We start from the raw sequence: 15422 nt of genomic DNA on the forward strand, positions 1-15422 counted from the left end.
TGACATAATTTTACACTCTCACTATAAGGCAATGATCATAGTACTGGTGATCATGAAAGCATTTTACAATACCACAAAATACAGATATTGCTTTTGATATTAAACAGATTTAAAATAACAAAATAATAGGGTAGACTGGAAAACAGTATTTGATTACAATTTGGCTACCTGTGTGGTGCATGATACATGCATGATTTTTTAAAATTTCTGCCTGTGATCTGTCTTGAACAACCTTCACACACCCACATTTTAGAATGTTTAACTAAATGTTTGATCTGCTGTGTTACAGGGCTACACCGATGAACCCATTTCTAAAATCTTATGCAATGTTGAAGATGGACAGGTGGTTCAGCTGGACCGGTAAGTTCCTTGTTATCTCTCATCCAGGTAGTATGGCTGTTATCTCCCATCCAGGTATATGGCTGTTATCTCCCATCCTGGTAGTATTGCTGTTATCTCCTATCCAGGTAGTATTGCTGTTATCTCCTATCCAAGGCAGCATGGCTGTTATCTCCTAGCCAGGAAATATCACTGTTATCTCCTGTCCAGGCAGTATGACTGTTACCTCCCGTCCAGGTAGTATGGCTGTTATCTCCCAGCCAGGTAGTATGACTGTTATCTCCAGTCTAGGTAGTATGACTGTTATCACCCATCCAGGTAGTATTGCTGTTATCTCCCATCCAGGTAGTATGACTGTTATGTCCCATCCAGGCAGTATGACTGTTATCACCCATCCAGGCAGTATGACTGTTATCTCCCATCCAGGCAGTATGACTGTTATCTCCAATCCAGGTAGTATGACTGTTATCTCCCATCCAGGCAGTATGACTGTTATCACCCATCCAGGTAGTATGACTGTTATCTCCCATCCAGGCAGTATGACTGTTATCTCCAATCCAGGCAGTATGACTATTATGGCCCATCCAGGCAGTATGGCTGTTATCTCCCATCCAGGTAGTATGACCATTATCTCCCATCCAGGTAGTATGACTGTTATCTCCCATCCAGGCAGTATGACTGTTATCTCCCATCCAAGCAGTATGACTGTTATCTCCCATGCAGAGAGTATGGCTGTTATCTCCCATCCAGGCAGTATCACTATTATAGCCCATCCAGGTAGTATGACTGTTATCTCCCATCCAGGTAGTAAGGCTGTTATCTCCCATCCAAGCAGTATGACTGTTATCTCCCTTCCAGGTAGTATGACTGTTATCTCCCATCCAGGCAGTATGACTGTTATCTCCCATCCAGGTGGTATGACTATTATCGCTCATCCATGTAGTATGACTATTATCACCCATCCAGGCAGTATTGCTGTTATCTCCCATCCAGGTAGTATTGCTGTTATCTCCCATCCAGGTAGTTTGACTGTTATCTCCCATCCAGGTAGTATGACTGTTATCTCCCATCCAGGTAGTATGACTATTATCTCCCATCCAGGCATTATCGCTGTTATCTCCCATCCAGGTAGTATGACTGTTATCTCCCATCCAGGTAGTATGACTGTTATCTCCCATCCATGTAGTATGACTGTTATCTCCCATCCAGGTAGTATGATTGTTATCTCCCATCCAGGTAGTATGACTGTTATCTCCCATCCAGGCAGTATGACTATTATCTCCCTTCCAGGCAGTATGACTGTTATCTCCAATCCAGGCAGTATGACTATTATGGCCCATCCAGGCAGTATGGCTGTTATCTCCCATCCATGTAGTATGACTGTTATCTCCCATCCAGGTAGTATGACTGTTATCTCCCATCCATGTAGTATGACTGTTATCTCCCATCCAGGTAGTATGATTGTTATCTCCCATCCAGGTAGTATGACTGTTATCTCCCATCCAGGCAGTATGACTATTATCTCCCTTCCAGGCAGTATGACTATTATCTCCCATCCAGGTAGTATAGCTGTTATCTCCCATCCATGTAGTATGACTATTATCTCCCATCCAGGTAGTATGACTGTTATCTCCCATCCATGTAGTATGACTATTATCTCCCATCCAGGCAGTATTGCTGTTATCTCCCATCCAGGTAGTATGACTATTATCTCCCATCCATGTAGTATGACTGTTATCTCCCATCCAGGCAGTATTGCTGTTATCTACCATCCAGGTAGTATGACTGTTATCTCCCATCCAGGTAGTATGACTATTATCTCCCATCCAAGCAGTATGACTGTTATCTCCCATCCATGTAGTATGACTGTTATCTCCCATCCAGGTAGTATGATTGTTATCTCCCATCCAGGTAGTATGACTGTTATCTCCCATCCAGGTAGTATGACTATTATCTCCCATCCAGGCAGTATGACTGTTATCTCCCATCCAGGTAGTATAGCTGTTATCTCCCATCCAGGCAGTATTGCTGTTATCTCCCATCCAGGTAGTATTGCTGTTATCTCCCATCCAGGTAGTATGACTGTTATCTCCCATCCAGGTAGTATGACTGTCATTGGTGGCATGACAATAGATACATATATTCCTGTGTGTCGACAGTAGATCATGGTTGTGTACAGGGGAAGGTAAATCATCATTGGAAGATTCTGGAGATTTTACTGGTGCTTCAATTTCATGTTTCCATTACTGATGCATTATTGGGTCATAGGTGGGTGGCCAAGTGGTCTCAGCCTATAACTGGCAGGATCCGCTGGTCATAGGTTTGAATCCCTTATTTTCCCCTTGATAATGGTTTCAAAGGTCTGTACCCATGCTTGTGGATTTATGAATTTGATCAAAGTCGATAACCAACATTCAAATCTTCTCCCCACATTCTGAAGCTGACATTCTGAAGCATTGCTATGAGGTATTCAGCTCCACGTGACTGACTCACCCTTTTGTGTTTTTGCTGAGATAAACCCTTGGGGGATTCCAGGACAGAATTATAGATAATATTGCTTACTACAACTTAAAAGAATATCATTTTTTACTTCACTACCCCATGCTGATCTTGACCCTGGGTTAGAACTGGTCCACCAAAATCTGTGCCGGTCATTAGAAGTGACCAATTGGTGGTCAGACTCAGTGACTTGCTTATTTGTGTGTCATTGTTCCCCAACAGCATGGTTCATTGCCCACGATATCAGTCACTGGAATGTCTGACCCATACTCGATTATTTGCAGGCTGTAATCATATTGCAGAAGTATTGCTGGAATATAGTGTATTCAATAACAAACATACTCATATATTGCTAGGGTATGTCATTCAATGACCTCAGGACAGTAACTTGCATTATTCTTTATTGTGGTCATGGCTAGTTAGACGAGAGTGAAATTCTAAATAATCATTTTGTTGTGTAATAAATGACTAACTTGCATCCTCAAGGCTTAAGAATGGTCACTCACTCACTCCTCCCTGTTACAGGTGGAACATCAGTGTGACCCCTAACACAGCTGCCGAGCCAGATGAGGAGGGAGGAGCGGAGACGCTGCCCCTAGAAATCTTCAACAACTACTTCAGTCTTGGTGCTGACGCTCATGTGTCCTTGGAGTTCCACGAATCTCGGGGTGAGACATCTCACTATCCCTGTCATCCCTCGCACTGAGTAAACCTCAGTTGTCTTTCACCTATTTCACCTCCCAGGGTACCGTCAGACGTTACAAACATGGCTTCCTTCTCTTGTTCTTAGTAAACCTTGGTTGTCGTTCACCACTTACGAATCCCAGGTAACCATCAGACATTACAAACATGGCTTCCTTCTCTTGTTCTTAGTAAACCTGGGTTGTCTTTCACCACTTACGAATCCCAGGTTACCATCAGTCATTACAAACATGGCTTTGTTCTCTTGTTCTCACTAAACCTGGGTTGTCGTTCACCACTTACGAATCCCAGGTAACCATCAGACATTACAAACATGGCTTCGTTCTCTTGTTCTTAGTAAACCTGGGTTGTCTTTCACCACTTACGAATCCCAGGTAACCATCAGACATTACAAACATGGCTTCGTTCTCTTGTTCTTAGTAAACCTGGGTTGTCTTTCACCACTTACGAATCCCAGGTTACCATCAGACATTACAAACATGGCTTTGTTCTCTTGTTCTCACTAAACCTCAGTTGTCTTTCACCACTTACGAATCCCAGGTTACCATCAGACATTACAAACATGGCTTCGTTCTCTTGTTCTTAGTAAACCTTAGTTGTCTTTCACCATTTATGAATCCCAGGTTACCATCAGACATTACAAACATTGCTTCGTTCTCTTGTTCTTAGTAAACCTCAGTTGTCTTTCACCATTAACGAATCCCAGGTTACCATCAGACATTACAAACATGGCTTTGTTCTCTTGTTCTTAGTAAACCTGGGTTGTCTTTCACCACTTACGAATCCCAGGTAACCATCAGACATTACAAACATTGCTTCGTTCTCTTGTTCTTAGTAAACCTGGATTGTCGTTCACCACTTACGAATCCCAGGTTACCATCAGACATTACAAACATTGCTTCGTTCACTTGTTCTGAGTAAACCTGGGTTGTCTTTCACCACTTACGAATCCCAGGTTACCATCAGACATTACAAATTTGGCTTCGCTCTCTTGTTCTTAGTAAACCTGGGTTGTCTTTCACCACTTACAAATCCCATGGTACCGTCAGACATTACAAACATTGCTTCGTTCTCTTGTTCTTAGTAAACCTGGATTGTCTTTCACCATTTACGAATCCCAGGTTACCGTCAGACTTTGCAAACATGGCTTCGTTCGTTCTTACGAATCCCAGGAATCCCTTCCATATAGAGGATGAGTGTGACTGACTGCCATTGCATGGCTCTCTTGTCCTGAGTAAACCTGGGTTGTCGTTCACCACTAACAAATCCCAGGAGTCCCTTACATATAGAGGATGAGTGTGACTGACTGCCATTGCATGGCTCTCTTGTCCTGAGTAAACCTGGGTTGTCTTTCACCTTGTTCTGGTGGTGCTAGTTAGTTTAGTCTGTTTTATACTGTTTGTAACCCAACCAAGAAAGTTAGTATGAGAAGAACCAAACAGTCTTAGCTCATTAATACAAGCATGAGTATTATGAATGGCAACAATTAATACATCTTATTTTCTTATTTCAGAGGCGAACCCTGAGAAGTTCAATAGCAGGTTACGAAACAAAATATTCTATGCAGGGGTAAGTGATATCTATTAATAAAACTTTCATCCAGGCAAAACGTATTATACGTGTAAAACTCTGTTATTTATTCAGTTTAAAATGTTAATCATCAGAGGTACACTTGTATTTGACTTCTGTAGTCACAGACAGTGAAGGAGGTAAACTAGCCGAGGGAAGCTGATGGTGTGAGTATCATGATGCCCGTGTAGCTCTGACCCAGGGGTCCGGAAAATTTAAAATCCCAATCGGACGTTTACATTTATGCCACGCCCCCTTCAAACAGTGTGTTTTAGTACGACTTTTTACACACAAATTACAAGTTGTTACGTATTCATAATATGATGAATTATGAATTGTTTCAATTTAAATTGTTTAATTCACCGGACAATTAATAACAAATAATATCATTTTAGATATATATGGAAAACATACGTTTGTTTCTGTTATAATAACGATCTGTCAACTTTGTGAACGGTCTAATTAATATTCATGAGTCTGCTCAAGTGTACGCGTTGTAACATTTGGATCGAGACTATTATCCCATATTTGGTTATCACGTGACCTTATGGGAAAAGTTTTTTTTTAAACTAAAGATTATTTAAAAACAAGACAGATAATATAATTATAAATCCTAAACTATCGTTGCAATAGTTGTTTGAATACTTTTTCATCTGTACTTAATTATTGACCATAAAAAAATTTGATATCGATCGTCACAGAAAGCAAAATGGCGGTCAATCAAGATTCAATATACGACTAGCTACTGAAAACAATAAAATCTGCAAATCCTCGTTGTATGTCAACCAAGTGAAAGTCGTTAGCCACGACTTACAAAATGATCATTCAGACTTTGAGGGTTTGGCAGATCCGCTCGACTGATCTGCATCGGTCGACTGGCTGTCGTCACGCTTTCGCTTCTTGTCTGAGGTTACGTATCGTAGCATTGTGAGGATAATGAGGTACATCGATGATGCAAGGTATTTATGTACAGTTGTAAACACACTTTACTCAAATTAACAAGATGTTCTCAGTAATAAATCCTCGATTAATCAGTGTCAACTCAGTTTATTGCCTATTACAGTGATTGACCGATTGGACTATCATTCTAAGTACGATGTATTTACAGCAATCAAAACAAACAAAGCTTGTCAGTGTAGATAATCTTCTTTGTGTTACAACTGCAGAAAGAAATTGCTCAGTCCTAACTGTTGATAATGTCCGGTCAAAATTTAAGAATGTCCGGACAATACTTTTTAAAATGTCCAGACAGAAAAATTTAAATGTCCGGTAAGCAATATTTTAAACCGGACATTTGAGATTCCCAATCGGACATGTCCGGCGCATATGACGGTTTCCGGACCCCTGCTCTGACCATAACGACCCCTATGAAGATTCCTGAGCTCCTTCCACGAAGTGATCGTAGGACTAAGACTGTCGTAAGTGTATCTTGAAGGATGGGAGTTACAATCCGCCTTTTAGCTCTGACCATAACAACCCCTATGAAGATTCCTGAGCCCCTTCCACGAAGTGATGGTAGGACTACGACTGTCGTAAGTGTATCTTGAAGGATGGGAGTTACAATCTGCCTTTTAGCTCTGACCATAACGACCCCTATGAAGATTCCTGAGCCCCTTCCACGAAGTGATGGTAGGACTAAGACTGTCGTAAGTGTATCTTGAAGGATGGGAGTTACAATCTGCCTTTTAGCTCTGACCATAACGACCCCTATGAAGATTCCTGAGCCCCCTTCCACGAAGTGATCGTAGGACTACGACTGTCGTAAGTGTATCTTGAAGGATGGGAGTTACAATCTGCCTTTTAGCTCTGACCATAACAACCCCTATGAAGATTCCTGAGCCCCCTCCACGAAGTGATCGTAGGACTAGGACTGTCGTAAGTGTATCTTGAAGGATTGGAGTTACAATCTGCCTTTTAGCTCTGACCTTAACGACCCCTATGAAGATTCCTGAGCCCCTTCCACGAAGTGGTCGTAGGACTACGACTGTCGTAAGTGTATCTTGAAGGATGGGAGTTACAATCTCCCTTTTAGCTCTGACCTTAACGACCCCTATGAAGATTCCTGAGCCCCTTCCACGAAGTGGTCGTAGGACTACGACTGTCGTAAGTGTATCTTGAAGGATGGGAGTTACAATCTGCCTTTTAGCTCTGACCTTAAGACCCCTATGAAGATTCCTGAGCCCCCTCCACGAAGTGATAGTAGAACTACGACTGTCATAAGTGTATCTTGAAGGATGGGAGTTACAATCTCCCTTTTAGCTCTGACCATAACAACCCCTATGAAGATTCCTGAGCCCCCTCCACGAAGTGATAGTAGAACTACGACTGTCATAAGTGTATCTTGAAGGATGGGAGTTACAATCTCCCTTTTAGCTCTGACCATAACAACCCCTATGAAGATTCCTGAGCCCCCTCCACGAAGTGATCGTAGGACTACGACTGTCATAAGTGTATGTTGAAGGATGGGAGTTACAATCTGCCTTTTAGCTCTGACCTTAACGACCCCTATGAAGATTCCTGAGCCCCCTTCCACGAAGTGATCGTAGGACTACGACTGTCATAAGTGTATGTTGAAGGATGGGAGTTACAATCTGCCTTTTAGCTCTGACCTTAACAACCCCTATGAGGATTCTGGGGGCACTGGTGTGAGTGTATGTTGAAGGATGGGAGTTATGATCATTTTGTGGAACGGGCCCTAGTCAGAATGCCGCTGTAGCCCTTGCTTAAGGCGGCCAGTGAGAATTTGAAGGATTGAAGGTGTGACTAGACTGATTGTGTGTCATCATCTGTCCTGATGGCATTGAAACCTTTGCACACTCCCGCGCAGTGATGACTTGGCATTACACTACAGCCACAGGCTAATTTGCATATTAGATTACTTTTTTCTAGTTTCTGAACAAGCGTGCTAATACAGAAATTAATGCAGTACAACCTTTCAGTGCATTTAACAGATTGTCTTGAATAATTATAAAGATGTCTTGCTACAACAGCAACTGTGAGGAGCATGGCCATATACCTTTATACATCAAAGTGACTGTGTCGTTAGTACTCTGTAGGGCTTCTATGACAGCACTTGGAGCTGTACAACCAATGTAAACAAAGGATAACTATGCAAATGGAAATAGTGTTTTACGTTTTCGGATATTTTCTCAATGAAAGTTAACCGGACAGATGTGTATCTAAACGTTTAGACTCATCCAAAATGAAACACGTGGAAAACATATTCAATATCTTAAATGGACTGTGTAAATGTAATGAATGATCACATGTCGCTGGCCACACGAGGTACTAGGCTGGTGGCTAGCTGTGGGTAGGAGGGTGTGGACATTGCTCATTGCTCATCTACTGCTGCTGGTCTGGCACAGATTCCACGAGTTTCAGGCCTCAGTTGTGTAGCTGGAATATTGCTGACTGGGGCATAAAGGAACACACAAACACCTCAAGACCAGTTGACCAATGTTCCTTATGTAGACTCTAGTTGTGCATGTGACTCTGTGCAGGCCGGGGGGAGAGACCTGTTGAAGAGGAGCTGGAAGGGTTTCTCCGGCCACATCAAGGTGGAGTGTGACGGGGTGGACCTCACACAGAAGATTCAGGACATGAAGCTCCACTGTCTACTCTTCCTCAACATTCCACGGTATGTACAGAGCGGGGGAGTGAGGGGGGGTCCACTGTCTACTCTTCCTCAACATTCCACGGTATGTACAGAGCGGGGGAGTGAGGGGGGGGTCCACTGTCTACTCTTCTTCAACATTCCACGGTATGTACAGAGCCGGGGGGGGGGAGGGGGTGATATGGGATATATGTTACAGTTATATGAAACGATGTGATACTATCGTGACTATGGTGTGTGATACAATTTGTGATAATGATGTGATACTATCTCTTACTATGTGATACTCTGTTACTATGATGTGAGAGTCTTTTACAATAATGTGATACACTCTGTTACAGTTGTGTTATACATTCTGTTACTATGAGGGGCGGTCAGGTAGTGTTCACTCATCATGCCAGAGACCTGGGTTCGATTCCCGACATGGGTTCAATGTGTGAAGCCCATTTCTTGGTGTCCCCCGCCGTGAAATTGCTGGAATATTGCTAAAAGCGACGTAAAACCATACTGACTCACTCACACTTTGTTACTATGATATGATACAGTCTGTTACAATTATGTTATACACTGTTAAAATTATATTATACACTGTTACAATTATATTATACACTCAGTCACTATCATGTGATATTCTCAGTAACAATTATTTGATACAATGTGTTACAATGATGTACTATATCTGCTACAATGATGTCATACAGTCTATGATACAGATGTGATCTCATGGTGTGGTCTCTTCCTGTTCTAGGTATGCTAGCGGCACTCTCCCCTGGGGCAACCCGACCACGGTGGGCTTTGAGCCACAACGACACGACGATGGCTACCTGGAGGTGGTGGGCTTCACATACTCCTCCCTGGTCAGTAGCAACAGCACGTCGTCATGGCAACTGTTGGGTGGGGATTAATGGGACGCTGTAGCATTTACGACCCGTGAAGATCCTGGTAGAGAAAAGGACTTCAGCAGCCCATGCTTGTCCAAAGAGGCGACTATACTTGTCCTAATAGGCCACTAACAAGATCGTGTGATCAGGCTTACTGACTTGGTTGAAGCATGTCATTGTATCCCAATTGTTTGGATCGATGCTCATGATGTCAATGACTGGATTGTCTGGTCCAGACTTGATTATGTACAGACCAGCGTCATATAGCTGGAATATTGCTGAGTGCGGCGTTAAACAACAAACAAAACGAACAAACTGTAGCATTTATCCCAACCACCCGCGTGTGTGCAAAAATGATCATGAGGCACTGATGCATCTTAATTGATGGTGGTGGTGGTAAGTTGGCCAGTGGTTAGCCCATTGGCTTCTCATATCTGGGACCAGGTTTTATTCCCAACGAGGGTGCAATAAGCCCATTCTTTTAGCCCCTTGTTGAGTGAGATGGTGTGGTTTTACGCCGCTTACAGCAATATTTCAGGAATATCATGGCGGGGTACACCAGAAATGGGCTTCATATATTGTATCTATGTGGGGAATCGAGGCTACCCCACTATCCCAGTCCCTTGTTGTGATATGCCTGGAATATTTCTTCAGGGTACAATACGTGAAGCCCATTCTAGTCCCTCGTGATATTGATCGACTTTCTGAAAGGTCCGTAAATGCATGCCCTCCAACAACACTAATGTAGCCCAAATCCAAGCAGCATCCTAGTTTCCTGACCATCTCTGTGTTTTCGATCCAGGCAACATTGTACGTGGGTGGTCACGGTGAACGTTTGATACAGTGTCAGGAGGTCAAGCTGACCACACACAAGTCCATGCCTATGCAACTAGATGGCGAACCTTGTCGACTCCGCCCATCCGTCGTCTCAATACGATTTCGCAATCAGGCCAATATGATCATGAAGCCCAAGAGACGAGGATCAATGCCTATAACCAATGAGTATGTACTTAACGTCTGCCGTAGACCATCAATAACCAATAAGTATGTACTTAACATCTGCAGTAGACCATCACACCATGGGTTGCAATATGCACTACATTTTTAAGGGCAGAGAAACATTGTAGGATCTTATTGCAGTATTGCTATGGATTCTAAGTAATGAAGTCAGTATCTTCTCTCTCATAGTTTAATTCTGAATGATGGATTATGTTTTACTCTCAAAGAGCTTTTCCATTTCTTATTCTCAATTCAGAGTCTTGTTTGAATTGCAGTAATGTGTAGCTGTAACAAAGTTCTTACTGTATTTGACGTTTTAAGCAACAAGATGTGTAAAAGCTACAGTGTCAGGGATATTGACCATTGTTAATGCCTCTTGGCTTGAACACACCATGTTTCTCCATATCCATATGTGCTCCCTCTTTGTGGTATAGTCATATGTTTTTTCTTATCCCTACAGAATTTTAGAAAAGGTTTCACATTAAATCCCTGTTGAATATTTATAATATTGGGCATATCTTATGCATGTTGCTACAAACGTCCAATACAGTAATGTGTTTTAGGAGTTTGTGTGAAACCTGATACACTAATCCCTTGGTTTCAGCAGCACCTCACCCCAGGGTTCCCCTCAGACTGTTTTAGCCCATCTATAGTCCTGACTTTGCGTTTTTCAGTCCACCTTCGGTTCCCGAACGGTTACGGCTCCAAGTGAGTCGAATCGGCATGGCAACGTACGAGGCCATGCACTACGACAAAGACAAACTCCGGGAAGCTTGTAAGTTGTCACGTGACAAAGTGCATGATGAGAAGATGACACTGGTTGCAGCTTGGCCTCCTCCATCCTCTAGCTAGCCATACATACATTGTGACCCACCATATAGCCAACAGTGACCTGTGTCAGGGCAACGTGTTACATTGTCAGGGCAATGTGCTACATTGTCAGGGCAACGTGCTACATTGTCAGGGCAACGTGTTACATTGTCAGGGCAACGTGTTACATTGTCAGGGCTTGTCAGGGCAAAGTGTTACATTGCCAGCGCAACGTGTTACATTGCCAGGGCAACACATTACATTGTCAGGGCAACGTGTTACATTGTCAGGGCAACGTGTTACATTGCCAGGGCACTTTGCTGATAAATTTTCTGTTTGGGATACAAAAATTATGCCAACTTTCTGCAATATTTGGCCTGGTGGTCTCTCCATAGCAGATATTTCGTATCTTGAAGTAACACAAAATTATTGTATATTAGTTTCAGATAAATGTCTTTCCATACTCTGACAATGTGACATCACTTTACACCTGTGTAATGAGTGCAGTCTAACACATTAAGGCTTAACAAGTTATTAATTTGGTTATTGGGCATTGACATCTGAAAACACAAGGTGTATTTTTGTGTGAACTGTATATCCATATCTCACAACATGGTGTAACATGTCCTACAAGGAGATCCATGGCTGTCAGTCTATTGGTTTTTGTAAGAGGATTGTGCTGGTAATGCAGTAAAGACAACTATGGTCAGGGGGATAACTTCCAAATAAGATAAGACCCATTTAAAAAGTACAAACTAGTAAATAAAAGTTTGCTCAAAAGCCTTGCACTTCTTACACCAGTTCTCATTGCAATAAAAACAAGTATTTCATTTCTCACTTTTTGGTACATACCAATGAATAAAATGTGACCTGGGTTCTGCATGGACATTGGGACTGACCCCTGACCTGACCCTGACCTTGACCTTGACCTTGATCCAACTCATGACCCCTATCACATGCATGTCTAGCCTCATCCAGTTTGCACTAGACTCTGGGCTGCAACCCCATCACTTGTTGGTGTATATTAGGCACTAGACCTAGTAAGCATTGGACATACCTTCATCAGTTACCCTGTAATCAAAGTCACCTACACATTTTTCATTTTTGAATGATTATATGCAACCACAGTAATTTTCAAACATAATCATGAAATACATTCTTGGCTTATGGTTTTTATAGTCCTTTAATACCCATGCATGTGCTTTTCACTTACGCTAAAACAACTATGCTATAACAATTTTATCATACATGTGTTATTTACTCTTTGACTAACTCAATATAACTTTTACCCGTCGAAATTAAATATCAACACGTGCTTAAAAGCACACTACAGACAAATAGAAGTAAAGACCTAAGTGTTCTCACATCAATGATAATAAAGTGAGCCTTCTTTGTGATGAGTGTAAGACGTAACTGTAGCCTGAGCTGGTGGTTATGGTTGACGTAAGTTCAAGTAACGTACCTACCTGTATGTGGGGTGCCCTTGTTACCACGGTGTGTGGACTGTTTGTTTTGCCAGCTATTCCAGTAGGGTTGATCATCGTGGACAACAACGCCGACCTGGAACAGGTTAGAGAACAAATCAACAAGCTGAACCTGGTAGGTCATTGTCTGACAAAAACAATTCTTTCATTTCGTTTGTTGTTTAAAAATACCTGGTGATGATAATTTGTTTGTTTGTTGTTTAATGCCGCACTCAGCAATATTCCAGCTTTATGAAGGCGGTCTGTAAATAATCGAGTCTGGCACAGACAATCCAGTGATTGACATCATGAGCATCGATCAACGCGATTGGGATACAATGACATGCATCTACCAAGTCACCAGATCCCATTAGTCGCCCCTTACGACAAGCCCAGTTGCCTTTTACGGCAAGCATGGGTTGCTGAAGACCTATTCCACCCCGGATCTTCACGGGTCCTGTTGATGATTAGGGTGTGTTTGTTTGTTGTTAATCCAGCTATGAGATGGTTGTCTGTAAATAATAGTCTGGACCCAACTAGTGATTGACTATGAACAACATCAAATTGGTATGGTTGACAGATGATTGACAAAGTCACCAAATGTGACCGCCCAACCTATTAAGTTGTCTCTTATGAGAGGTGTAGTTTACTGGAGACAAATTCTAACCCATAGTTCCGACAGGTCCAAGAAATAAACTTGCCTTAATCAAAGTAATTTCAAATTGAAGTATAAGTTATTGCTAAAAAGTTGTTAATGTGTGTGTGAGAGTGAGTGAGTTAGCCATATTACAGTGCTTTATCAGTCATATTACAGTGAGTGAGTTGTCAGCCATATTACAGTTAGAGTGAGTGAGTGAGTTGTCAGCCATATCACAGTTAGAGTGAGTGAGTTGTCAGCCATATTACAGTAAGAGTGAGTGAGTGAGTGAGTTGTCAGCCATATTACAGTAAGAGTGAGTGAGTGAGTTGTCAGCCATATTACAGTGAGAGTGAGTGAGTTGTCAGCCATATTACAGTTAGAGTGAGTGAGTGAGTTGTCAGCCATATTACAGTGAGAGTGAGTGAGTTGTCAGCCATATTACAGTAAGAGTGAGTGAGTGAGTTGTCAGCCATATTACAGTGAGAGTGAGTGAGTGAGTTGTCAGCCATATTACAGTGAGAGTGAGTGAGTGAGTTGTCAGCCATATTACAGTGAGAGTGAGTGAGTTGTCAGCCATATTACAGTTAGAGTGAGTGAGTTGTCAGCCATATTACAGTTAGAGTGAGTTGTCAGCCATATTACAGTGAGAGTGAGTGAGTTGTCAGCCATATTACAGTGAGAGTGAGTGAGTGAGTTGTCAGCCATATTACAGTTAGAGTGAGTGAGTGAGTTGTCAGCCATATTACAGTGAGAGTGAGTGAGTGAGTTGTCAGCCATATTACAGTGAGAGTGAGTGAGTTGTCAGCCATATTACAGTGAGAGTGAGTGAGTGAGTTGTCAGCCATATTAGTTAGAGTGAGTGAGTGAGTTGTCAGCCATATTACAGTGAGAGTGAGTGAGTGAGTTGTCAGCCATATTACAGTGAGAGTGAGTGAGTTGTCAGCCATATTACAGTGAGAGTGAGTGAGTTGTCAGCCATATTACAGTGAGAGTGAGTGAGTGAGTTGTCAGCCATATTACAGTGAGTGAGTGAGTTGTCAGCCATATTACAGTAAGAGTGAGTGAGTGAGTTGTCAGCCATATTACAGTGAGAGTGAGTGAGTGAGTTGTCAGCCATATTACAGTGAGAGTGAGTGAGTGAGTTGTCAGCCATATTACAGTGAGAGTGAGTGAGTGAGTTGTCAGCCATATTACAGTTAGAGTGAGTGAGTGAGTTGTCATCCATATTACAGTTAGAGTGAGTGAGTTGTCAGCCATATTACAGTGAGAGTGAGTGAGTGAGTGAGTTGTCAGCCATATTACAGTTAGAGTGAGTGAGTTGTCAGCCATATTACAGTGAGAGGGAGTGAGTGAGTTGTCAGCCATATTACAGTGAGAGTAAGTGAGTGAGTTGTCAGCCATATTACAGTGAGAGTGAGTGAGTGAGTTGTCAGCCATATTGCAGCAGTCATGTTTGCCTGCACAGTGTGATCAGGCATGTTGTAGACAGACTAGTGGTTGATAGTGCAAGCACCAATCCTTGTCAGGAATATAAAGATAAATTGAATCGGCCATGTCTGCTGCTGGTCACCCAGTAAATACTTACCCTAACATGTATACCCATCACTCGTCCCCCTTTACAATCATCTTTAAGTGGTTCCGCCTAGGTGATGATGGTCGAGGTCATATCCATTCCATGCGTCACCATGGTAACCACTGTTGATTGTTTCAGGATTTCCACAACGGTGAGGAGGCATCACCCACATCTACCCAGTCACTGCAGAAACTCTCGAAGAAATGGTGCTTCTTAGACTGTGAGTCAATCTTCCTTCACAGGATCACTGTACACAAAGGCCACAAAAAATGATTATTAGTTTATAGAAACAGTGTAACCTTTCTTAAAACAATAAAATATTTCTGTCAGGTGA

General features: G+C 42.3%; 1 protein-coding gene across 9 annotated transcripts in view; it reads left to right on the forward strand.

Moving 5' to 3' along the window:
- Nucleotides 1-15422, forward strand: part of LOC139475031 (diacylglycerol kinase zeta-like) — a 369426-nt gene that overhangs the window by 330739 nt on the left and 23265 nt on the right. For 8 of the 9 annotated variants that reach the window (XM_071258254.1, XM_071258253.1, XM_071258248.1 and 5 more), the window contains 9 exons: nt 290-360; nt 3364-3506; nt 5054-5109; nt 8610-8746; nt 9471-9579; nt 10406-10605; nt 11256-11377; nt 12932-13011; nt 15227-15308. In XM_071258254.1, coding sequence (XP_071114355.1) covers nt 290-360; nt 3364-3506; nt 5054-5109; nt 8610-8746; nt 9471-9579; nt 10406-10605; nt 11256-11377; nt 12932-13011; nt 15227-15308 — 1000 coding nt within the window. The remainder of the gene's footprint in view (nt 1-289; nt 361-3363; nt 3507-5053; nt 5110-8609; nt 8747-9470; nt 9580-10405; nt 10606-11255; nt 11378-12931; nt 13012-15226; nt 15309-15422) is intronic. The other variant, XM_071258249.1, reaches the window with a different exon arrangement.

This window comes from Haliotis cracherodii, unplaced genomic scaffold, assembly GCF_022045235.1.
Source record: "Haliotis cracherodii isolate W230 unplaced genomic scaffold, xgHalCrac1.p SCAF_3, whole genome shotgun sequence".
In the NCBI taxonomy this organism is placed as follows: domain Eukaryota; kingdom Metazoa; phylum Mollusca; class Gastropoda; order Lepetellida; family Haliotidae; genus Haliotis; species Haliotis cracherodii.